Raw genomic sequence first — 23,396 nt, 5'->3', positions numbered from 1 at the left:
CACATAAAAATGAGAGCGCTTGCTGGAAATGTTGGCCTCAATCCTTTGTCGGCTTTGATGTTTTTGTTTGAGAAATTCCTCACACACACACACAACATTTTAAATGGAGATTTATTTTCAGACACCTATGACCATCTCATTAATTTTTCAAAAGAAGTTTTATTTCTCAAGTTGTTGTTCGCAGGTCAGTACTGCGGCAGCAACATACCACCTCCGATGGGGCTGTCGTCGAACCATGCCATGGTGACCTTCAAGTCAGACTACTCGCACACAGGCAAAGGCTTCGGCCTTCACTGGTTCGCCGTCGTCCCCACTGGTCAGTCTGCCTGCCTCTTGTGTGTGTGTGTGTGTGTGTGTGTGTGTGTGTGTGTGTGTGTGTGTGTGTGTGTGTGTGTGTGTCTTGTGTCAGTATACCATGTCCGTTTTGTGTGTCTCTGTCTGTGTGCCAGTGTACCTGGCCGTTTTGTGGGTCTGCCAGTGACAGTGTGTCAGTACACCTATCCATTTTGTGTCTACACGTGTTTATCAATATGCCTGTACGTTGTGTGTGTTTCTGTGTGTCAGTACACCTGACCGTTTTGTGTGTCGGTGTTTGTGTTGTCAGTACACCTACCTGTTTTGTGTGCCTCTGTCCGCGTGTGTGTGTGTGTGTGTGTGTGTGTGTGTGTGTGTGTGTGTGTGTGTGTGTGTGTGTGTGTGTGTGTGTGTGTGTGTGTGTTAATTTGCCTGATTGTCTCTTGTTTTGTTCTTCTGTCCAGCTGCTACTCATGAACTTTTTTTTTACATTTAGTCAAATTTTGATTGTGTTTGTTGCTTATCTGTCGCAGTTTGCTCAGTGCCAATGCCGGTTTGGTTTTACGTGTGGGTCTGTTATATCAAAACGTTCACATGTCCTTTCTGCCTGGACACTCGTCTGCGGGTCCCCTGAGCCATACTTCCACTTTTGCATGTGTCAAACACACACATTTCTCATTCAGTTTTTGTCCACAGCCACCACACCTTCACCGACTCTCAGCACAGTCCCTCCCACACCAGCAAGCACGTGCAATGGCGTCATAAGGCTTGACGGCAAATCTGGCCTTATTGCGTCACCAGGGTATAGCTTGACGACATCAGCACACTATCCACCGTCTGCGAACTGCGGTTGGCAGATCATAGGACCCCCTGCAAGCAAAATCGTTCTTCACTTTGAAGACTTCATGCTCGAAAACTCACCGAAGTTTGTGGAGTTTTTATGTGTTAGGAATAAGTTTATAGGCTTTTTGTTGTTGATCTGTGTTGTTTGGGGTTCATCTTCGTTCTATCCATCCTTCCTTCCTTCATTTACCCTTATTTCTTTCTTCATTTATTTCCTGTGCCAGCGTTCCTCTTGTTGCTTTCTTTTTGACAGGCAACTAAAAAGATAAATGGGTTTTTTTACCCCAAAAAACACATAAAGGACTGATTTGGTTTAAAAGGGTGTTTGTGTGGAGAGCAGTTGCACAGGCTAGAGCAGAAGAGACAGAGAGCAAAGGTTTTAGATTTAGTTTGTTATACTTCGGACACCAATCGTAATATCCAAACATACATGTATGTGATTGTAATTTCAGCTGTAGTATGGACAGCCTGTCAATATATGACGGATTCGACGAGACAGCCTCGCTATTGGGGACGTTATGTGGCAAATATCGCCCCGGTGACGTCGTATCCAGCGACAGACAACTCTTTATCAGATTCTTCTCTGACGGAGGAGTTGAGGGACGTGGATTTCACATCACATGGACCACCACGAGTACATGTAGGTCCTCATTCTTCCTGTGTTTTGTCTGAAGCCCGTGTAATTATTAACCATCACTATAATTTACCTGACCTAAATGACGTGTGCAGGCACGTTTAGGGGTTTGTGTCTGACCGCGACTTTCACATTTAAAAGACTGATTACTCAGTGTGCTCATTTGTCTTCTGTCCTTGAGAGAGGAAGACTTGACGTACAGAATAACTCTTTCAATGTAGGCTACTGTTGAAAACTCAGCATGGATGGACATTTTTTTTAAATAAACAGAAACAAAACCTTACCAAGAAACCAACAAAATAACGGTTTGTTAAAATCTGATTTATTTATACTTCCAGTAACGACGTCAGCAGCTGTGACGCACACCACTCCCGTCCCGGGAGAAGGGTGTGACGGTCATCCGCGCCTTCTGACGTCATCGTCGGGCGTGGTGACATCACCAGGCTATGACGGCACAAGTTCCTATCTAGGTCTTCAGGCGTGCCAGTGGCTGATCACCGTTCCCCAGGGAGAAGTCATAGACATCAAATTTACTGATTTTGAGATGGAATGGGCCAGAGACTGCGACTATGACTTTGTGGCCATTTATGACGATGATTTCTCGTGAGTAGACTAACATCTGTGGAGGTGAATACAGGGCAAAGCACTGGCACCGACAATGACAGTGGGATATATTTAAATTGAAATGTAGCCATACAGCTCCTTTCCATGGGGGAGAATATAAAGATGATAGGGATACGCGTTTGATTGGAGACAAAACAAAATAACCAATTTTTTTTGCAAATTCCCACTTCCCAAACATAAAATAAAAGAGTGAAATGAGTTGTATCCACACCAAAAAATAAATAAGAGAGAGAGAGAGAGAGAGAGAGAGAGAGAGAGAGAGAGAGAGAGAGAAAGAGAGAGAGAGAGAGAGATGTTAAGTGCTTGTTACAGCAAAATACAACAACAACAAAACACACAGAAAACGGACACAAACATGGAAAAGAAAGAGAAAAAGAAAGTGACAGAAAGACAGATATATAGACAGACAGACAGACAGACAGACAGACAGACAGACAGACATGCAGACAGACTAACAGACTGACAGATATACAGACAGACAAAGAAAGTAATGCGCAGAAGGTCTAGGAAGAAGACTAAGACTATGTCTCATTTTGTTCAAGCAACAGCCGACACAGTAAGCTTACTCACGAGATGTCCATGTTGACAGGAAGGCCAAAGAAATGCTGTGTGGTCAGCGATTGCCTCTGGACTTCACGTCCACGTCTCACACAGTGCTGGTCAAGTTCACGTCGGACGCCGAGGTGGGCGGAGTGGGCTTCAACCTCACCTATACCTCGCACCCGCCTAGACGTAGGTAACAGCAAGCATGCAAGCTTGATCACAATACGGTAGTCGTGGCGAGTTAACGGGCATAACGAATTTGCTTAGGGAAACAAAAGAACAAGACAGACAAGCAGGCAAACGAACCAATAAAGAAGTATAAGAAATAACGAAACAATAAAAAAAATTCCTTGATTCCTCTCACTTTGCCACACCGACATAAACATAATAATAATAATAATAATAATAATAAAGATAGCTTATATAGCGCCGCTTCACAAATTTAACTATGCTCTTAGCGCTGTACATCGAGATATAACAATTTCAATAATATAAATACAAAGATGATATCATCATAGTACACATTTACAAATATCACTCACGTGCATACATCCTCGTGCACACCACGCGCATACACACTCCCACTCATTAGCAAGTGCTTCCATCCCCCTGTATCCTTGGCATTCGATGTCATTAATCCAACAAATAAGCCCACAAATTTGTGGGGCATATTTCCAGTTTGTGGACCACAAAAATAAGGCCAAATATTTGTGGGCCACATTTCCAGTTTGTGGACCACAAAATGAAGGCCAAAACAAAATGTGGGGCACAAAATGTGCGCCATAAAAATAAAGGCAAATAAAAGTAGTCCTTAAATAAAATATGAAGCAAGTTTTTGTGGACCATAAAATTCGATTGATCACTTTCCCGAGAAGTCGGTTTTAAGACACAATAAAACGCTCTTCCTCAGTGGAGTACAGAATAGGGGTGTTGACGATTTTGGCAGTTCAACACGTCCACCAGAGAAATAGTATCGACAAAGAAGTTTAAACACTGACTGCCCTTCTGAAGGAATGCAATCGGGATGTGAATGGTACAGCTGATTTTGGACACGGTCTGCCTTGAATGGGAAGGTTGGCGATGAATCGCACTGTACACTACAGGACATTTTCCTCTCAGTCTCACTGATTTTCAATCATCGGTTTGGATCAACCAGCAGGTAAGTTATTGTTTTGAAAATCCAAGACATGACCATTGCAAACGTGGCCTTTGTAGAACTGAGCAAGATTTATCTGGTGTGTATGTGTGTGTTACTGAGTAACTGGGTGTGACTGAGTCACTGCATGAGTGTGTTTAATTGTTGTGTTCTGTACTGTATCTCTGTGGCTGTGCGTTAGGCCAAAAAAAAAATAGGTGTGGTTACGGTAACATAACCAAAAAAAATAGGGTAGGAAGGTAGGCAATCACTTTTTTTTTTTTTTTTTACTTTTTTTCTAATGTGTACAAATTAAACCTACTTGACAGGGAAATAAGTGTGCGACTGGAGCGCTGTCGCTTTCATTGCGTTTTCTGCACTCGTTTCTTTCTCTTTTTTTGACAAATGTAATAAAAAGTTATAGGGTCGGCCCCTAAAAATAGGGTAGGTCGGGTTACCGTAACCACACCTATTTTTTCTTTAGGCCTTACGTCGCTAGCATCCAGATTGCTGGCTTTGGCGCGACGGGTGGGTGTGCGCAGCGACGTCGTTTAGCGACGGCTGGTGGTCAGCGCCGACTTGAATGCCTCAGTAGAGGCTGAGTGGACAACTGTGTTGTCCAGGTGATTCCACTCTATTGTGGATCGTGGGAAGAACGACTGTCTGTATTGTTCGGTGTTGCAGCGTGGTACAGCGAAACACCTGTTGTTGTTTTTTTATATAATTGTCTATGGGGTTGCTACCAACCTTTTTTACTCAAGTTTATAAAATGCTTGATATATCTGTAATCTACATGCACATAATCAAATGCTGCTGTATCAGTGTATGAACTATGGTTGTAAATGAATAAACAAAACAATTACTGAATTAGTGAGTGATTTGGCTCTGATAGTGAAGTTGAAATAGTACTTATTTCATTTTCAAGACATGTTATGTTAATATTGTTCTTTTTTTTTTCAGGCCTTCTGAGAAACCAGAGATGATGTGCATCATTCATACAGCTCCTGTCTTCCAGTTCCAACAGTTTACCTTTAAACATGGATACATGTACTGGAGAGGTATCAGGATGACTTGGCGTGGTGCTTTACATTACAGACTACCCCTGAAGAGTAAGTTACACATTTCTTTACCACTTACAGCTTTTGCTTGTCAAATCTGTATGGGCAGGTTTCACAGTATTGTGTTCAGCAATTTACTATTTACACACTCAAATTCTACAAAATAAATGTAGGCACACAATTCAAAGGACATGTTTTTCCAACAAAGTGAGTTTGTTACAACTAAAAACAGTAATTTTTTTTATAGTCCTGGTCCTTACGGATTTATATCTAAAAACCAGGCGCAAAGCGGCATACCCTGAAAACGCTAAAAAGCAATATGGTCATCCTATGCATGCATATAGCTCATATAGCCAAAACCGTTGAAGATAGAAAGACATTTATTGAACAAAAAATATGCAACACATCATTCTTAACAAGTTTTGTTCTTGTATGTATATCAAAATATTGATCTTCAAATGAATGGTTTGAAAAAATACGACTTCCGGCAGACCTAGACCGTTTTGAAGGAAAAAACCGTGTTTTTTTTCAAACCATTCCATGGCCATCAATATTTTCATATACATGTAAGAACAAAACGTGTTAAGACTGGTGTTGTGCATCTAGTTTGTTCAATAAATGTCTTTCTATCTTCAATGGTTTTGGCTAGATGAGGTAACAAGAGAAGGATATGGGCATTGGAATTACGTCAACATTTCGAGCATTGTCACAGATGAAAAATTATCTGCAGGGTGCTCCTGATTAACAAACCGAGCAAAACTGAAAATTATTGAAGAGAAGACATGTCTGAACAGTTTATAAAGAGACAAGTTTGCAATCATTTGTAAACACCATTATTGTATGGAGGAGTAACTGTTCCCCTACCCCATAAGAAGGTATTTCTGTCCGTCAACCACGTGAGCGATCGCCACAAATCGAGGCATCACTCGCATTTCAGTTTGGACACACCGGCTGATTGCAAATGCACAGTACGTGTTTCGACACTGAAACGTGACGATTGAGCGTCAAAATAGTTTCTTAAAACAGTCGAAAATGGAGTTAAATGTGACTTCAACACTCAGTGGCGATCGCTAGAGTGGCGATTGTTACTAGACGGACACTAGAAAACCTCAGAAAATGTAATTACTTTGCGATTTTTTTAACTGAAAAACTGTTGCGGTCTTTTTCTGTCGAGCGCGAGCGTCAACGTAAAACAACGTGAGGTCACTTCCTCCCCAAACGGTTAGTTTTTGAATGAAAAGAAAAAAGTGGCGATCGTTACATTGTTTAGACGGACTGGATCGCAACTTTGAAACTCGGGTCACCGTGCGTCGATCAAGGGCAAATTGACCTCGGCAACATTATAACTCACTTCAAGGGTGCACAAACTTGTATTTACAGTATACAAAATTAGGTAAACTTGTGTTTTTGTCCTGTGAAATCACAATTAGTTTCGATGCTCTTGATATCGCTATGCGGACGGACAGATCCGAATCCCCATACATTTTTTTTGCGGAGCTAGTATAAGTTAGAATTTGTGTTATGGATATCGATTGTTGTTGAAAAACAATCATTTCAATGTGTTCTGGCACTCTCAACCACCACAGCATTGATACTTGTGCATGTATGTGTTGGAATTTAGTTCTTTGTTTAGTGATGCTGTGGCAAAAGTAAATTCATCCGTCCGTATTTTGACGATCGCCACCATTCACACGCGCATAAATAAACACATTATCAAAAATTTCAACTTTTATTTTCAAAAAAGTATTTAAACAACAACTAGTTTGCATGTTAATACAACAAATACAGCAGATTCTCACAGATATGGATTTAAAAGACTAAGCAAATCTGAGACTATCAAAATGGCCTAATACCATGAAACCTGCCTTTGGTAAAATTTATTTATATATATATATATAGTAACATTAGGTATTGGTGATGGTAGTCTGAAGCTATAATTATAAACATGTTCTGATGTAGATAATTCAGCAGTCTTATGTTCTTTGTAAATTGTATTACAAGTACATGTACTTTGTAGATGAAATTATTCATACATTTGAAGATGCATAGTAATAGACTAATACTGTGCATGGTAATTGGTATGATGTACTTTGTATACATAAGCAAGGCCTAAAAAAAATAGATGTGGTTACGGTAACCCGACCTACCCTATTTTTAGGGGCCGACCCTATAACTTTTTATTACATTTGTCCAAAAAAAAATGAAAACAAGAAAACGAGTGCAGAAAACGCAATGAAAGCGAAAGCGCTCAAGTGGTCATGCAGACGACAGACGATGCAAGGGAAATTACTAAAAAGGCCCAACAGACGCTTGCCATGACAAAAATGGCGGCATCTTCTTCGGTTGCGAGTGCTACACGCTTGGTTGCTCTGCTATTAAGAAAAAAAAGTATTAAAAAAAAAGTGATTGCCTACCTTCCTACCCTATTTATTTTGGCTATGTTATCTTAACCACACCTATTTTTATTTTTTTTGCCCAATGGTACAAATATCTTTATTTTCTCTCTCGATCTTCCCATCTTAAAGTTTGTTGCAACCCTATACTCATAAAGTGCATTATACTGTTTGTATGAACATTGAACTATTGCAATGCAAGAAAGTAAAACATGAAATAGCTAGAATGAAAGATTTACTCATTACTGGAATTATTGTAAATACAGTCAGTCCTTTCCTTGGCTCACAATCACAGATCTGGCCAGGTTTTTTTTATTAATTTTTTTTTCTTACATGTCCATGAATAACTTCAATAAGACTAAGAGTTACAATGTAAATTGTAATACCGCCTGTGTACTTGGATACCTACTTCTACATTCAACACCCTGACTGCCCCTACGCAGAGTTAGAATTTTCTGAATGAATTCACATCACATTTCTCAAGAAAACCAAGGTGTCAACGCTAAATATGTGGCTCATGCTGAATTTAAAAAATAGTATCTTTCCATCACATTCCAGAAAAGCTGCTCACATCAGCAGCATAACAAGATATCATGTTGTTAGAAAGGTTCTTGTGAGGAAGTCTTTTTAATTTTAATGATGAAAGATTATCTTTTTAATTTTAATGATGAAAGTATAAATATATATATCCATGAAATAAATGGTTTTCACAAGAAGGAATGATGGCACCTGTAATATTACAGAACAATGTTTACAGTTTAGTTCATAGTTGTCACTGTCAATATCACCCACACCATTCTCCATCCCACTGATCTTGTGAAGAACAAGTCTTACCTTCCCGCACCCCCACCCCCAACACACACCCTCTTCTCGATACCCAAAACATATCCCCATCAGCGCACAGCAAAGTCTGGATGTGCTCAGTAATACATTTTCTTTATTTTCCAGGAAGTGAGGTGCCGAGATATGACGTGCAGGCAGCTTGCAGAGGGGTGCCTGGCTTTGCTGCGGATGATGATCAGATTCAGTTCATTCTGTGCTGACAGAGCTCCCAGAACTGCTTTAATATAGTCCATCTGAAGATGCTTACACTTACAGAGGTTTTCTGTTGCCTTAGTGGTGAAATGAACATGTAACACATTAACAGTAACATTCTACACAAATAATGTGTGGTGCGGTGTGGATCAAGGGTACATTTTGACTTATGTAAGTTGTCAATTCAGCTAAATACAGGTAGTGTTTGGTATGCAGATATTTTCTTACAGCAACAGCGGTTTGTTTGTTTTTACTACATAAAGTGGTATTATCTTTTATGTTGTTTGAGTGCTTTAAGTTAAGCTGTTCACAGGCAGTATTTTACACACAGGCTTAGCTTTGGGAGATGTGTGTGTATGTTTCAGTCAATGCGTGTTCATGTATAGACTTTGTTTGCAATATTAGAATTTAGATCTTTTAACTGCATTATGCACACGAAACCCCCCGCGGGTTAGGGGGAGTCCCATATTGGTTGGCGGGACGAGAAAGAATTTACCCGATGCTCCCCAGCATGTCGTAAGAGGCGACTAACGGATTCTGTTTCTCCTTCTACCCTTGTTAAGTGTTAATTGTATAGAATATAGTCAATTTTTGTAAAGATTTTAGTCAAGCAGTATGTAAGAAATGTTAAGTCCTTTGTACTGGAAACTTGCATTCTCCCAGTAAGGTAATATATTGTACTATGTTGCAAGCCCCTGGAGAAAATTTTTGATTAGTGCTTTTGTGAACAAGAAACAATTGACAAGTGGCTCTATCCCATCTCCCCCCTTCCCCCGTCGCGATATAACCTTCGTGGTTGAAAACGACGTTAAACACCAAATAAAGAAAGAAAGAATGCACATGCAATGTGTTAACCCATGACTTTTTCTTCCTTTGAATCCTAGTCAGTACTGTCTTTATCTTGTTTAAAATTTTCATTGGTTCTGTTTTTGGGTCGTTCTGGTGCATCCTGGATGGTTCAATTCATTCTTTTGTTGTGCTGAAATGTTACTTTTGTAATACCAAGTCTGCCGAGATTTTGTCTTTCACTTGGATGTGGTGAACTTATTTTTTAAAGGCCTGCTCTGCCTCATTAAAACACTTTGCCTCACTGTGTCAGACCTTCATCAGGCTTTTTGCATGGGATAAGAAAATCCTTCCACTTGGTCACATAGCAAAAGTCAGCACCCTGACTTCTTAGTGTGGTGATGTCTTTTCTTATTAATTTATTTCCCCCAAAAGGCATAAGTGTTTTAAACAAAATTATATCTTACAGCTACAGTGGAACCCCCCTTTTAAGACCTCCAGAAATCTGAGAAAATCAGGTCTTGAAAAGAAGGGTGTCTTAAAATGGAGGTAAATTTACAGAGGTTATGAACAGAAAGTCTGAGAAAACAAGGTCTTAAAATGGAGGGGGTCTTAAAAGGGGGGTTCCACTGTATGACTATTGGGGATTATGTGTTTGTAAAGATAGAGCTGAGAATCCTACACAGAATTCTGTGCATAGAAGGCGGCCTGAATCTTGACCCACACTGCTGGCATGACCTTCATAGCTGCATTCAACGCTTTACTTTTACGCTGGTAACTTTACGGTTGCTCTCTCTCTGGATTGTATTGTATGGGGAGATTTATATAGCGCTTGACGTGACGTTTTCTCTAAGCGCTTTACATATTAATTTCTGCCGTGTGAGATGGAATTTTTTACACAATATATCACGCATTCACATCGGCCAGCAAACCTCAAGCCTATTAGGGCGAGCATTCACCTTTCACGGCCTTTATTCCAAGTCACACGGGTATTTGGTGGACATTTTTAGCTATGCCTATTCAATTTTGCCAGGAAAGACCCTTTTGTCAATCGTGGGATCTTTAACGTGTACACGAAGGGACCTCGGTTTTTCGTCTCATCCGAAAGACTAGCACTTGAACCCACCACCTAGGTTAGGAAAGGGGGGAGAAAATAGCGGCCTGACCCAGGGTCGAACACGCAACCTCTAGATTCCGAGCGCAAGTGCGTTACCACTCGGCCACCCAGTCCTAAGCATTGAGCATTTTTATATCAACCAAGGGGAAAAATTAAATGCCTCTGCAGAGATTCGAACCTAGGACCTAGATTTTCAGGCCGATGTCCTAACCACTAGGTGGGTTTTTTTTATTGTAAGATGGATATATATGTCTAGCAGATGCAGCTACATGTACAAATGTGCCAAATTAGAACTTGCATTCTCAGCCTATAATCTTTGGCCATTCATGTGAGTACTAAATATTGTGAATGCATGTGAGACTGCCTTGTTTTACTTTTGTGAAATGTGTGAACTCACTTTGTTTACATCTTTGTGTTAATAAATGCAGTTTATCAGTTACCTCTGTTTGTTTCTTCTGCAAGTATGTCAAATGGCCCACACACACCCTCATGCGCACAGACACACACAAAATCAGATCTCAAGTGTAAGTATTCTTTTTGCAGTTTTATTTTAATGCCCATAATCAGTCAAACAAATATATCATCACACTTGCACCTAAGCTTAAAGGCACAGTAAGCCTCCCGTAAACCATCACAGAGCTCCCCGAGCGTCTACATACAGTACAAGCATACTTCCATTTGAACGCTCACCGAACGGGAACATCCTGGCTGCTTTCTGTCGAGCGTGAGAAATTTTCAAAGAATTTATTTTCGTGGACTTAGCCTTTACCAATAATGGCGCCTCGTTTTGGTGCTGGCTGTAAGCCTCCCGTAAACTACTGTCAGGCTTTTATAGTACACACAGTACAAACACCCTTCCATTTGAACGCTCACCAAACGGGAACATCCTAGGTGCCCAACGTAAAGAGCGAGCAATTTTTAAAGAATTAATTTTGCAGATTGTCAAAATGAGTTACTTCCCTTCGGGTCTCATTCAGAAAAGCCCGGAAGCAGACGACGGTTTATCAGTACATATCGCCGTTCCTCTCAACAGTCAAAAGCCATCGCTAGAGTTCTTGTGAACCACAGCCGTTTGTTTCGTGCATAAAAACGTGCTATTGTAGATAAGCTTACATCGAGTCGCATTCAAATGACTAACTGACGACTACATGGTGAAAAAGGGAAACTGGATCACACGGGTTCACGATGGCTCAGGGGTAAGATAAACCACGCAAAAATAAATTCTTTGAAAATTGTTCGCTCTTTACGGAGGGCACCTAGGATGTTCTCAATCGGTGAGTGTTTAAATGAAAGGGTGTTTGTACTGTGTGTAAAAGCCTGACCGTATCTGTGATGGTTTACGGGAGGCTTACTGTGCCTTAAACAGCAGCAGTCCTGCATACATATGTAATGTGTAAATGTTTCAGGTCACCATCTGTCCTGGCTTGAACATGCAATAAGAACACCTCTACACAAACACATGTACAGTCAACCGGCTAGCTGCTTCCCTGTAAGGCATATTTTTCTATGAATTAATCGATTTTCTGCAGACAGCAGCCAGGTAGTGGATCTTTAGTATATGTCCAAGCAGACGGTTGATCTTAGTACAACACATCAAGGAAATATTTTTAAAAAACAGACCCAACATCTGACCTTCCAAAGTTCATAATCAATAAAGAAGAATGGTATGTTACTGGAACCCTTTATTTATGACTTAAGGCAATGTGCGGCAGTACAATTACCAAACTTAAACTTGAAGAATACAGTCAAGGAATAACTTGGTTTTCTGAAGTGACTTATTAATATGAATGAAAACATTGTGGATGGATATTGACTGCTGTTGCGATGAAAACTGGCATTTACAGCGTCATATGGGATTTCTAGAAAACGGCTTTACAGCAACATCATACATCAGAAATTCATAATATTTGGCACAAGGATACACATGTATTATCTACAATCATATAGAATGTGTTTGTTTGTTTTTTAAACAACTACAGTTGAATTTAAATTAATTATTGTAATGAATATGCAGTGAGAAATTCGTTCATTCTTATGACAAAAGATATCAAAATTCAACTGTAGTCTGTTGTAAAAAAATCGTTCTATATGATTGTAGATATGATACATGTGCATCTTTGTGCCAAATATTAGGAAGTTCTGATGTATGATGTCGCTGTTAAACTGTTTCCTAGAAATCCAATGTAACGACTGTTTCCATAGCAACGGCACTCTATGTCAATCAGTATACACAATCCTTCGAAAGCGGTGTATGGCTGCCTAAATGGCGGGGTAAAAACGGTCATACACGTAAAAATCCACTTGTGCAAAAACATGAGTGTACGTGGGAGTTTCAGCCCACCAACACAGAAGAAGAAGTATTCACAATTGTTCTATTTACTTTTATGTCACTTCCCAGAAAACCAGGTTATTCCATGTATTCTCCAAATTCAATTTTACTGCCGCACATTTCCTTAACAAAATGTAAGATTTACTGTACTTTGACCTAGCAGTTTTTGTAAGTGGACAGGCCTTAGTTTTATTTCGGTGGCATAATTCAATGCGCTTCGTCAAAATGTCTCGAATGCAGAGTGGTATCCTTTTAAAGAATAAATTCAGGTACAGCTTCTTTTAAAGAAAAAAAAATTTCACCGAAACCACCAAAACATCTACCTCACTACAGAAAGCAAAGTGTTGATTTTTGGTCTGTGACCAAGTGGAAGGATGGTCTTATCCCATGTTAAAGGTGAGGACAACTTTTTAAATGAGGCGTAGTGGGCCTTTAAAACATTGACACAAATTTACAATAGCAACAAGTTGTAATGCTCAGTACGACCAATACTGAGCAGGGGCGGATCAGTTGCTTTGTAAGGGGGGGGGGGGGGGGGGGGGGCACTTTGAATCGAAAGTGAATGTGATGGGCGCGAAGCGCCCGAATTTGCTAGGGGGGTCCGGGGGCATGCCCCCCCGGAAAATTTTTTTGCCCAAAGAAGCAAAATGGTGCCATCTGGTGCCATTTGAACTTAGAAATGGTCATAGAATCAGCTTTCCAATTTTTTTTTACAATTTTTTTTTCGGGGGGGGGGGGGCACGTGCCCCCTGTGCCCCCCCCCCCCCCCCCCCCTCGTCTGCCCCTGCTGAGTGGACATTTACTGCCGCTGTAGCTGTAGTTTCCCCATCGATCACAGCTGGACTTGGATAGCACTGCTTTTCATCCACATTCACTGGCCAGGTCTTTTCATCTTCTGTCCCTACTGACAAATGAATGACAAAGGAACTGATCATAAATCCAAACACAATGACAAGAGCAAGTTTTAAGTATGAGTAAGGAGTAAATTGTGTTTGTAACTGACACACACACACACACACTAAACCCACATAAATGCCAAGAGCGTAAACATTCTAATTCCCTGGTAGACAAGTTTTAATGCCTACTTTTTAACATATGAAATATAGAAGACACATTCCCTGTCAGCGCTTGCTATCAAATTCAAAAAGCAAAGCAAAGGTGTGTAACATCAATCTGCAGGGCTAGAAAAATCTGCAGGTATTATACTATTAATGTCTGGCAGCTCTCCTGACTGGCCAGGGAAAATCAAACACACACACACATGACACACACACACAATTCAGTTCTCACACACAAACACACACCAACAGTCAGAATATAACCAGAATTTGAGACTGAGAGGGAGGATAAAACACAATATGATCATGTAGCAAAACTCTTACCTGAATTGCCATTAGCATGAAATATTTCCCATTTGAGTCTTGACAGCCTCCGGATCATGAAGGAATCAATCTGCTTCTTCCACTGTGCCGGATCGATGCCAACCTGTAATATATAATATTGGCTGAAGTAACATTCCTCTGAGCACCAATTTTAAAACAGTTAGTTGACAGGACAAGTTGAAGTAGTACTAGGAGCTACATGCAGTATGATATTTACCTATGTGGAGGAACAACAAACACACTGTCCACAGAACCAGATGAATTTACACACTGCACCCTCCCCCATAAAACAACAACAACAAAAAACGACAACAAACGACCAAACCAACATTAACGCTTGATTCTTATGATACTGTGGGACAGTGGCATTGATATCTTTCTAGAATATAAAATGTTATAAGTCCTTTTACATTTAGTGAAGTTTTGACTGAATCAGTGAACTGAATGTGTTCACATAGACTGATATATACTACATTGGGTGTGCACGTTAAAGATCCCACGATTGACAAAAGGGTCTTTCCTGGCAAAATTGCTTAGGCACAGTTAATAATTGTCTACCATACCCGTGTGACTTGGAATAAGGCCGTGAAAGGTAAATATGCGCCGACATGGCTGCAATCTACTGGCCGTATAAAATTTCATCTCACACGGCATCACTGCAGAGCGCCTAGAACTGTACCCACGGAATATGCGCGATATAAGCGTCATTGATTGATTGATTGATATAGTGACAGACATACAATGTAGACAAGTTGATGTGTGCATATATATACGTATATTACATAACATGTTTATATGGTATGTATAGCATGTATGCATGTGTGTAGAGCACAAAGGAAAAAAATAATAGAACTTGACACACAGTTTCACTGAGAATGAGATATCCTGACAGTGAGTGAGTGAGTGACTGTTTACAGCAATACATTGTACTTTATTAAACTTAAAGGTACACACTGAAAGTCATGCGCTTCTAGTATTAGTAATGATTCTAATACTGGAGGAACTGCATGATCATCATACTGGTGAAATAAAGCTAAGAGCTTCGAGCAGTTCTGTGGTTTGGACTCTAATTAAGTCAGTAGGTGTTCATTATTTTATTATTATCCCTGAACATGTCATGAATTGTACAAATAAAATGAAAACACTCTCTCAGTCTTGCTCACAGTCACACACACCTCCATATGAGTTATTCTGACCAGAACTTGAGAATCTGAGGGAGGGGAAGGAAAAACAACACTGTATCATAACACTGACAGTTGTACATAATAAAACCTCTTCGCCTTACTCTTACCTGATTTGCGGCAGTGGCATCAAATATTTTACTTCTGTCAGTGACAGCCTCAAGATCATGCAGCAATCGGTTGGCTTTTTCGGCTGAGAGGAGACCTTGAAGTTGAACATACTAGCTCTAGCTCTCTTCTGATTGATGCCAACCTGCAATAAAATAATTGGGAACCGATCAGGTCACCTACTGATTTGAGTATTTCAAGTTAGACTCAATCTTTAAAAACAAAAAGAATTTATAAAATATTATGATCATGCACCTTGAAAAGAGGTTGCAAAAACGTGGTAGACTAGTGGTAATCTTCTTCTTCAAATTAATGAGAAAATCCCTGTTCAGGGCAACTATAGACTACGTGTTGGTTCAGTGAACGATACCTTGCGCCTGTGGACTGACACACACAGTGACTCGAGTGAGTCGAAATGACACATGTTGCAACACATACTACCATAAACCCACTCTCAGTTATAAAACGAAACATGGAAACTTACCTCTGGTTAATATGCAAAGGTTCGCCCGTCCCAATTCTCTCGCATTAGCAAACATCATGATTCTTTCCAAACAGATCGCCTTCGACCGCCATTACTGAACTAAAAACCGAAACGCAGTAGGTCTGAAAACCTCGCTCAACGTCCAAAATAAGGAAGACAAAAAAGAGCCCAAAACATTTTTTTGGGCAAAAACACTGTTTAAGCCCCACAAATATTTGTCCTTATTTTTTATGGAGCTCAATTTGTGCCCCTTATTTTACGCTCCACAAACACAGTTTGTGGCCCACAAAACCAAAATGTGCCCCACAAAAATAAGCCCAAAAATTTGTGGGGCACATTTCGCGTTTGTGGCCCACAAAAATAAGCCCAAAACGTGTGGGATTACTGACATCGAATGCCAAGGATACCCCTGCCACTGAGATGTTCATATACCCCCCTGGACAAGCTCACACCATGTCCGTCTCCTCTCTAGACTGTACATACACTCAGCAAGAAAAAGAAAGACAAAATGCAAATTTCATACACAATCCTATGGCTCAATCAAAGCTGAAGCAACTATACAAAAAAGACACATTCAAACAACGAATCTAACTTCACCTCTAACAGTCTATAAAGATGGCAAGGACAATTTACAAGGATTCGCGAAAAAGGTGCGTTTTAAGGGAACTGCGGAAAGAGTCCTTAGAAGCAGAATGGCGAACGGAGGAAGGGAGAGAATTCCAGACAATGGCAGCCGCAGAAGCAAACGAGCGATCTCCAAAAGAAGGCAAGCTTCGCTCGAGAGTTTCCAGTTTGCGACTGTCAGCGCGTGAGCGGAGGTTGTAGTCAGAGGGATTGTCATATGTGACGAGCAGTTCCTTGAGGTATTTAGGGCCATATATACATACATGTATAGAGACAGACCAGCAGGTAGATGGACAGACATAAAACTTCGTTCTTAGGACGAAAACATCCGCTCACTTTCTCCCTCGTTTTGTTCCTTCTTCCCAAAGTCTGACTGTGTTTCCGTCTGTTTGTCTGTGCAGTCTGTCTCAATCTCTTTTGCTATCTTGTTCTCCCTCTTTCTCTGACAGACGGCAGACATGCGCTCGCACTCCCCCCCCCCCCCCCCCCCCCTTTCTCCATACTTATGCCGTAGCTTCAGTCTTGCCTACTTTGGTCAATGTCATGATCTCCTGTTTACATCTGTTTCCAGGAGCCTGCACATCGGCAGAGTACACGTGTAAAAACGGTCGTTGCATCCCCTATGACTTGGTGTGTAACGGTCTCTGGAACTGCTTCGACGGAGATGATGAACTGATATGCCGTAGGTCATTTCTTTTTTCAATGTTGTGTCAATTTGATAGTTATGTTTCAGTGAAGTTTGCCGTTGTTGTGTGTTTTAGCGTTCGTTCGTGCGTCTGTGTGTGTATGATTGTTTCGGTACCTTCGTTCGTATGTGTTTGCGGATGAGAACATAGCTGTCCATTTTCTTGATTGTTCAACACACACACACACACACACACACACACACACACACACACACGCGCGCGCGCGCGGGCGCGCACACACACATACACACGCATACACTGACATACACGCACACACACACACACACACACACACGCGCACACACACACACATACACACGCACACATACATACATACACACACACACACCCACACACATACACACACACACACACACACACACACACACACCTGCCTATTACTCTCATCTCGATTCCTAGTCTACCGCAACACATTCAGTCCAATATTGAATGTAAAAACAAAACCATACCGTGCTTTATCACGTGCAGCCAACAACCCGCAGTGCGGCAGACCGGTCATCCAACCTCACCTGGACAGTCACCGCGTGGTCGGCGGCCGGGAGGGGGTGGAGGGCAGCTGGCCGTGGCAGGTGTCCGTCCGACTGTCCGGCAAACACCTGTGTGGCGGCACTCTTATTGACCCTTACTGGGTCCTCTGCGCTGCTCACTGCTTTCAAAGGTCAGGCAATATGACATGCAAATACATGATTTGTGGTAGAAACGAGTCTTGTACGTGATATGTTGATGTGATACATTCTGATAGGGTATCACTATCATCTCTTTATGCTTACATAGTTTACCAACAGTAATACTTTTTCTATGAACTTAAGATACCTTTCACTCGAAAGTGGTGTCAAAGTTGTGAGTTGCTAGGCGTATTGTGAGTGACACGAATGCATTTGGTTGAAGGAAACATTGTAATACAATGGAACAGTATACGTATTTTAGTGTCTTCATTATGTAGTTACAACCCCTGATAGAAATGGAGACTGTAGTTAAGCTTACATGACATGTAATTAAATATATCTAATTAGTCAGTTATCTCAAGCGGACAATTTACAATTGTCAATTGGTTAAAGAAGGCATGAAGTGACCAGCAATGCAAATGGCACCTCTTGATTATGAAAGACGCCGGTTTACTGATACATCTGGAAACGAGAAAGAGTAACACAGATTCACATCCTGCTTAACAATTGAGTTTGTGTGAACGGATGCATTCCTAAAGATTTGGTATTTTTGATCTTCCGTATATAAAACAAAACGTACGTTGCAGCAACTGGCGAACGACGGAGTGGAGCGTCATGGTGGGTCAGCAAGAACTGATGACGTCAAGCCCACACCAGCAGTTGCTCAACGTCAGCAAGATCATCACGCGTCACGACTATGATGACGTGACGTCAGCCAATGACGTGGCTTTGATCAAGCTAGCGCAGCCAACAAAAGTAGGACGTTACGTCAACGTGGCCTGCCTGGCACCCGTGACTCTCCCGCCCGGAGAAGTGTGCTATATCACGGGCTTTGGGGAGACACTGTGTGAGTAATGCAAGCTCCACAGATAGTGCATTTTTGTTTTCGCCATCGCATATATATCGGAATGATGTTGAAACAGTTTGCATTTCTTTCTTTTTCTTTTCTTTTTCTTTTGTTTTTCATATACCCCCATGGGGTTTCTTGAATAACTCCTTTGCCTTGCCTTGCCTTGCCTTGCCTTGCCTTGCCTTGCCCTCCTTGTAAAGACTTCATCTCTTTGGAAGACCTTGTCTAGACGGGCGCTGTGGCGGGATGGTAAGACGTCGGCCTCTTAATCGGAAGGTCGAGGGTTCGAATCCCGGCCGCGGCCGCCTGGTGGGCCAATTAAGTTAAGTGTGGAGATTTTTCCGATCTCCCAGGTCAACTTATGTGCAGACCTGCTAGTGGCTTATCCCCCTTCGTGTGTACGTACACGCAAGCACAAGACCAAGTGCGCACGGAAAAGATCTTGTAATCCATGTCAGAGTTCGGTGGGTTACAGAAACACGAAAATACCCAGCATGCTTCCTCCGAAAGCGGCGTATGGCTGCCTTAATGGCGGGGTAAAAACGGTCATACACGTAAAATTCCACTCGTGTAAAAACACGAGTGTACGTGAGAGTTTCAGCCCACGAACGCAGAAGAAGACAGAAGAAGAAGACCTTGTTTTACGTATAATTGTGCCTTCATTTCAAGGCTTAGTGTTTTTGTGTCCAACGCTTTATGTCTTTATTATGTCAAAGTGCTTTTTTGTTTAAATGAGGGAAGGCCACTCCACCTTCGCATTTACTTTCTTCGGAGGTTTCTTTTTTGTGTGCCCAAGGAATTTTGTTAGACTTCTCATAAATGACTGATTTTACTAAGGATAATTTAACCCCCAAAAAAAGTCTGAACTGTTTGTCTTTTGACGAGTTGCTTGTGTCTAACACTGTGACATGAAGGGAAACAATGCCAGACGCTTTGTAACCTTCACTGAGGCTTACATCACTACTGATACATGTCTCTCAACTTTCTTACTTAGCCACTTGCTGTGCTGGAAAGCTGAAGCAAGCGGCGGTGCCTCTGATCAGTACAAACAAGTGCAACCTTCCTGACTGGTACGACGGACAGGTTCTGGACACTATGGTCTGTGCTGGCTATGAAAACGGAGGCTCTGATGCGTGTGGGGTAAGTCAGTACATTGGACACCTAACTCCCCACCTTCTAAGATACCTACCTTTAAAAAAAAAGGCAATTTGTAAAAGTGCGCATGTCATCGAGACTGTTCACTTTGTGATTTCCCCATGTTAGAAGTCTCGCCACCCCCGATTAGATTTGATTTAGTACTTAATTGCGGCTCAGTTCGAATACTGTCCATTTTTGTGGCATAAAGTGAACCGTCTTGATGACATGCACACTTTTACAAATTGCGATTATTATCATCTACGATTTAGATGACGTCTTTTGTCTTCTTGGGTGCCACACTTTTGCAAAGAACTGAAATACGGAGTATATAAGTGGGTCAGGTAATCAATGACGTGCCGCATTGCAATCACTTTTCTCCGCAATTTGCTTCGTTTGAAATACGTGTTTCTTTTTCTGTTGAAGTTTTTGCTGAGGTGTTTTATTTTTGTGCGGACGTCATTGTTGACATGTTTTACTATGCGTGGATCGACGTCGTAGTTGACATGTTTTGTTTCTGTGTGGATATGATCACTGCTGATGTGCTTTGTGTATTAATGTACGTCCTTGCTGACGTGTTTTATATCTGTGTGTGGATGTCATTGCTGACGTGTTTTATAATTTTTGTGTGGACGTCATTTCTGACGTGTTTTATATCTGTGTGGACGTCATTGCTGGCGTGTTTTATAATTGTGTGTGGACGTCCTTGCTGACGTGTTTCATGATTGTGTGTGGACGTCATTTCTGACGTGTTTTATATGTGTGTCAGTGGACGTCATTGCTGGCGTGTTTTATAATTGTGTGTGGACGTCCTTGCTGACGTGTTTCATGATTGTGTGTGGACGTCATTTCTGACGTGTTTTCTTTTTGGCGTGTTGACGTCATTCCTGACATTGTTGCAGGGAGACTCCGGTGGACCGCTGGCGTGTGAGATAGGCGGACACTGGGTGGTGTACGGAATCACGTCCTGGGGTATATCGTGCGCGGGTATGTCTTCCTTGCTCACGTTTTATGCATGAATATGAGGTCTTAATCTTTGTCCTTGCCAAGACCCCTCCTCCTTTGCCTGAGATTTTTGTTTCCATTGCATCTGTAAATTTACGTTCATTTTAAGGCTCCTTCTCTTTCAAGCATGGTGTTCTCAGATTGGTGGTGTTCATAAAAGGGGTATAACACCTAAGGAAGAAACTCTTTGAGTGTTTGACGGTAAGTGGTTAGTTCACCATGGGTTGTGCAGGCAGAACTGAGCTGAACGCGGTGACCTGCGAGCTAAGCAAAAATGTGACATCACTTCCACCACAGAAAGATCTTTGTATCAGAGATATACTCATTTTAAGTTCTTTATTATCCCATTGCGGGAAATGTCGGGTCCCTTCCTTCCCGAAAGCTAACAGTAAAATGAGAGTCGCGCTTCCTCGGTGTGTAGGGGAAGGTCCCCTAATATGAACCACATTTTGTTGCATGCTGATAACTAGTTTAATAGTTAATAATAGTTAGCTACAACTAGTTTGTTTTCTTGCAAAAAAAGTTTCATTTTATGTTTGGTAGTTGTTCTCTCTTTAGCGACCCGTCAGGCCTAATTGGAGGGACTTAGCTTTGATAGACATTCAGCTAAATTAAATACAGAACAAGAAGAGCAAACGCTCGATCGAGTCACTTTCGCAGTTCTGAATATTATATGAGGCATCAGATGGACAGGAAGAAATTGCTATTCACAACACAATGAGTCACGTTCACATAAAATTTGAGCCCGGTCACTTTTATAGTTTCCGAGAAAAGCCCAACGTTAAGTTGTGTGTTGCCGAACAGAAAAGGCTAGTTATCTCCCTTGTTTTTCTGATAACGTTCGTAAAAGGCTACAGATGTAAATACTTTGATGTAAAGAATAATCCTACAAAGTTTCAATCACATCCGATGAACTTTGTCAAAGATATAAAATGTCTAATTTTTCCTTTGACGCTGACCTGTGACCTTGAAAAAGGTCAAAGGTCAACGAAACCATCGTTAAAGTGTAGAGGTCATTGGAGGTCACGACTAAACAAAATATGAGCCCGATCGCTTTGATAGTTTCCGAGAAAAGTCCAACGTTAAGGTGGTGTCTACGGACGGCCGGCCGGCCGGACAGACTAACACTGACCGATTACATAGAGTCACTTTTTCTCAAGTGACTCAAAAATGCACAAATGGTCCATATTAGGAGCCTGGGCGCCTAAATGGACCAGTGAAGAGGTCGTCACAAATCATTGTAAAAAGCACATTATACTTCCAAATATGCATAAATGAAACCAGTCTTTTTTGTGTGTGTGGTGTTAATTAAATTTGTTTAAGTGTAGTCCATATTAGGGGACACACACATACTTTAAGATGTTGTCATTATTTATTTTTTTGGCTAGAAAGAATGCTAAAATGTAACAATTACCGTCTTAGCTGTCATACATAGCAAAATGTTTGTGCAAACGCCCTGTGTCTGTGGACAGAAACTAGCCCATTATAATGGTCACATTTAGAGTGAACGCAGCCAGAAGTGCAATAACTTAGTTAAAACTGACGGCCCAAAGTTCACGTGGTTTGTGCGTCCGTATAATTGTTTTGACATGTTCAAGTTACCTAGAGAGAGTCACTGTTGCGAATGAAATTGTTGTGAGCGCTCTAGCACCGTTATTTTGGTCAGATCGGGAGGTGGTCGATCCATATTAGGGCCCTTCCCCCACGTGTTTATAGGTATATACTGTATTCAACCACCTGCACTTCTGCGCATAAAGCGGTAGACATGTGTCCGTCAAGTGCGCTACCAACTGAGTGTTGGTCTAAGCTAAAGAAAAGATTCTCAACTGACATATATATGCATTGACATGAAAAAAATGATTGTATTCCGAAAAAAATAAAACATATCCACTCAGTATAATCAAACATGTGTGAGTGCATTCGCTACACTGTCCTTGCAGAGTTCATTGCTAATGTTGTTTTAGGTGCCAAGAATCCGGGTGTCTACATACAGGTTGCAAACTACCTCAAGTGGATTCAGGAGACCATTGCAAAGCATTCGTGAACACAACTACACCTGTGGTGTCTCCTAATAAACCGTGTACATGGGATGATACACCATATCCCTATGCATGTCTTTCTCCACACCGCCCTTTGTGGTGAAGATCTTGATATTGTCGAGGTGTGAAAGTACAGGTACAAATCTCAGCTTCAGCTACCATTATTATGGAATAAAATTGTTGGTGTAAATTAAAGAGCCTTGTTGTCTTTGTAAATGACATTTCTTAAGATTTTGTCTAAATGTTTTGAGTGGAGATGCTAGAACACGAGTATACATGTAGATCTTAGACTGTTGAGGAGTTGCAAACATTAATCATGCCTATTACCTGGTTCAACTAGTCCTTAGAAGCGCGTATGAAATAAGTCACACACACACACACACATGGAAACACAGAAAAAACGAGAGAGAGAGAGAGAGAGAGAGA

The 23,396-nt window shown here is 41.2% G+C and overlaps 1 protein-coding gene and 2 long non-coding RNA genes across 3 annotated transcripts in view; 2 read left to right on the top strand and 1 right to left on the bottom strand.

Moving 5' to 3' along the window:
• LOC138958568 (ovochymase-like) overlaps positions 1-23,165 on the top strand; it is a 24,981-nt gene extending 1,816 nt beyond the window's left edge. Inside the window, exons 3-13 of the mRNA XM_070329769.1 lie at positions 185-316; positions 991-1,219; positions 1,590-1,777; positions 2,110-2,374; positions 2,985-3,127; positions 17,142-17,252; positions 17,746-17,935; positions 18,530-18,789; positions 19,787-19,932; positions 20,829-20,913; positions 22,896-23,165. Of these exons, the coding sequence (XP_070185870.1) occupies positions 185-316; positions 991-1,219; positions 1,590-1,777; positions 2,110-2,374; positions 2,985-3,127; positions 17,142-17,252; positions 17,746-17,935; positions 18,530-18,789; positions 19,787-19,932; positions 20,829-20,913; positions 22,896-22,975 (1,829 nt within the window). The 3' untranslated portion in view covers positions 22,976-23,165. The remainder of the gene's footprint in view (positions 1-184; positions 317-990; positions 1,220-1,589; positions 1,778-2,109; positions 2,375-2,984; positions 3,128-17,141; positions 17,253-17,745; positions 17,936-18,529; positions 18,790-19,786; positions 19,933-20,828; positions 20,914-22,895) is intronic.
• LOC138958571 (uncharacterized) lies at positions 3,637-10,901 on the top strand. The gene is made up of 3 exons (XR_011453439.1): positions 3,637-4,097; positions 5,034-5,182; positions 8,473-10,901. It is a non-coding gene; the product is annotated as an uncharacterized lncRNA (long non-coding RNA).
• LOC138958570 (uncharacterized) lies at positions 13,569-16,052 on the bottom strand. The gene is made up of 4 exons (XR_011453438.1): positions 15,947-16,052; positions 15,465-15,607; positions 14,174-14,276; positions 13,569-13,695 (listed from the first exon to the last, which is right to left on the bottom strand). It is a non-coding gene; the product is annotated as an uncharacterized lncRNA (long non-coding RNA).
• Positions 23,166-23,396: the final 231 nt, after the last annotated feature.

This window comes from Littorina saxatilis, linkage group LG2 (genome assembly GCF_037325665.1).
Source record: "Littorina saxatilis isolate snail1 linkage group LG2, US_GU_Lsax_2.0, whole genome shotgun sequence".
NCBI classification, from domain to species: Eukaryota; Metazoa; Mollusca; class Gastropoda; order Littorinimorpha; family Littorinidae; genus Littorina; species Littorina saxatilis.
This window is presented reverse-complemented; position numbering and strand designations above follow the sequence as displayed.